We start from the raw sequence: 2,310 nt of genomic DNA, 5'->3' as shown, positions 1-2,310 counted from the left end.
CAAGTTAATAGATAAATACTACTACCATGTTCTTGTTTTCATGATAACAGACAAATACTACTACCATGTTCTTGTTTTCATGATAACAGACAAATACTACTACTACCATGTTCTTGTTTTCATGATAACAGACAAATACTACTACCATGTTCTTGTTTCAAGTTAACAGACAAATACTACTACCATGTTCTTCTTTTAACGTAAATAAAAAGATACAACTACCATTCATTAGTTTCAAGGTGGATGGAAAAATATAACAACCATCTTTTTGTTCCAAATCAAAACAGTATAAGAATTAGGAAATTTGTGTAGTAATGTATGTTTGTTTATTACAGTTTGTTGTTCTGTTTTATGTACTAATATTATTCTCTGTGAGGATGAGTGTGGTTAGCAAGCCAACTGTGGAGACGAGGTTTCATGGTTCATAAACATCAATAGCTGTGAGTGCAGTATAAGAGTGATGGTCAAATCCTACTATGTGGTCAGAGTAGTCCAAGTGGTAGTGGTGCATGATGTTGACTAGTTGCTTTACATCCAGTCTATCAGCTCAAAGTTAGGGACAGATAGTTCTCATGTAGCTTTTTATAAAATTCATCAAACAAAGAAACTTTTTTTATTGTCACAGCTCATATCGGAATGAGAGAAACATTAATACTGAATTTATAAATAGTACCTTACAGACCTATGGAAGGGTGAGAAAGTTAGTAATTTAAAAATAACACATTCACACCCTGTGAAAGGGGAGAGAAAGTGAATCATTTAGATATACTACATTATGATCTTGTGGAAATGAAGGTTTGGTTGTTGTTTGCTGTTGTGAATGGCTTAGTGTGGAGGAGAATGTATATTTACATGTTTTATGTGGTCTCTCTCTGTAACTACAATAATAAATGCTTTTCCACAATGCTTAAATGTCTTGTCAACACCTAGCTTGTGGACTGATGAGTAAACAGTTGACCACAGAATCACTAACTTATTTTTATATTGTTCACTATTGATGAGGTTTAAATATTGAGTTATTTTATGTTGTTCCTTTTTTTTTTTTGCATGTTACAATTCTCAGAAGTAAAAATTGATAAAAACAAATGTTGATGAAATCATTCGTTTTCTGTATAAAAACATAAGGATCACCAACGGTAATTAGTTTGGCTAACTGAAATATTGATAGTAATTTTAGATTTTAATGTTATTAGGAACACTGTAACCAACAGATTCAACAAAGAGTTCCTCATCAGTAATTCTAGAGTTAACTCTTGTCACTGGTGAAGAACAGTAAAAACCAGCCTTCTATTCTTTTAAGATGTCATTGTCATGAAAAAAACTTGTTGCTAATAGCTATACTAATAAATAAGGAACCGGGAATATCAGAGAGTTTCAGTTTTTCCTGATCTAAAAAGTGTCTTAATGTTAAACAATCCTGTTATTGGCAAAGAAATTAAAGTAATGTTTCAGTTCTGTAGAGGCAGATGTGCAAGTAAAAGTTATTTAATAACAGGACAATAAAACTCAATATCTGATCTACATTTTTGACCATACTAAACCACACATACAAGACTTACAACTTGAGTATTTTCTTAGTATGCATTATTAATGACTAACATTTAAATAAATTTTTTTTAGTAAAAACACAAACTACAAATGTAAGTGTCTAATAACTGTCACGCTTCATGTACTGGATTTGTACAAACATACAATCAGTAAATTACAAGGACTTGAATAAAAAATGAAAAGTGTAATTTAGCATGATTCTTGTAATGTTTTAAAAACCTGAGCCAACTATTGACATTTAACAACGTAAAATCAGAAGGTTCCATTCCCCAATGTCACTTTTTCTTCATTTTTGTTTTGCTTTTCCAGATCCGAGATATGCTGAAGATATTAATGTCTTCTACTGCAAACACAGTTTCCATAAAGACTGCTTACGTGTCTCAGAGCTGGTAAGTCGCATACGTTTGTTCACGTTTAAATTTTATAAAATATGTGTGTTTAAAAAAACAAGATACATGAAAATAGATTTATGAATAATGCAAAAAAAAACTTGATATTAAAAGCTTTGTTAAAAGTTAATTTAACTATATTAAAAATATCATAATATCAGTTAATAAGTATTATGCTACAAGCAGCAAACAAAAGTTATAACAGAAGTCAGGGTAAATTTTCATAGTTACAGTTATCAAGGTTTTAAGAGATGGGTATTGCATCACTAAATAGTAAAGAGTTTTGGAAGTAATAGTATAAAATCTCTATGCATGTTACAGTACTTGTATTAACGTTAGTAAAACAATTTGAAAATAATATTTTGACCAGCTG

At 30.3% G+C, this 2,310-nt stretch overlaps 1 protein-coding gene across 1 annotated transcript in view; it reads left to right on the top strand.

The window, feature by feature from the left end:
* The window catches only part of LOC106473034 (vacuolar protein sorting-associated protein 41 homolog), a gene marked incomplete at its 3' end in the record, with an annotated part of 40,872 nt that extends 38,912 nt beyond the window's left edge, over nt 1-1,960 (top strand). Inside the window, exon 22 of the mRNA XM_013933711.2 lies at nt 1,858-1,960. Within this exon, the coding sequence (XP_013789165.2) occupies nt 1,858-1,960 (103 nt within the window). The remainder of the gene's footprint in view (nt 1-1,857) is intronic.
* Nucleotides 1,961-2,310: the final 350 nt, after the last annotated feature.

The sequence above is a fragment of the Limulus polyphemus genome, unplaced genomic scaffold, assembly GCF_000517525.1.
Source record: "Limulus polyphemus unplaced genomic scaffold, Limulus_polyphemus-2.1.2 Scaffold5830, whole genome shotgun sequence".
In the NCBI taxonomy this organism is placed as follows: domain Eukaryota; kingdom Metazoa; phylum Arthropoda; class Merostomata; order Xiphosura; family Limulidae; genus Limulus; species Limulus polyphemus.
Note: the sequence above shows the minus strand (reverse complement) of the source record. Positions and strands in the feature narration are given on the sequence as shown.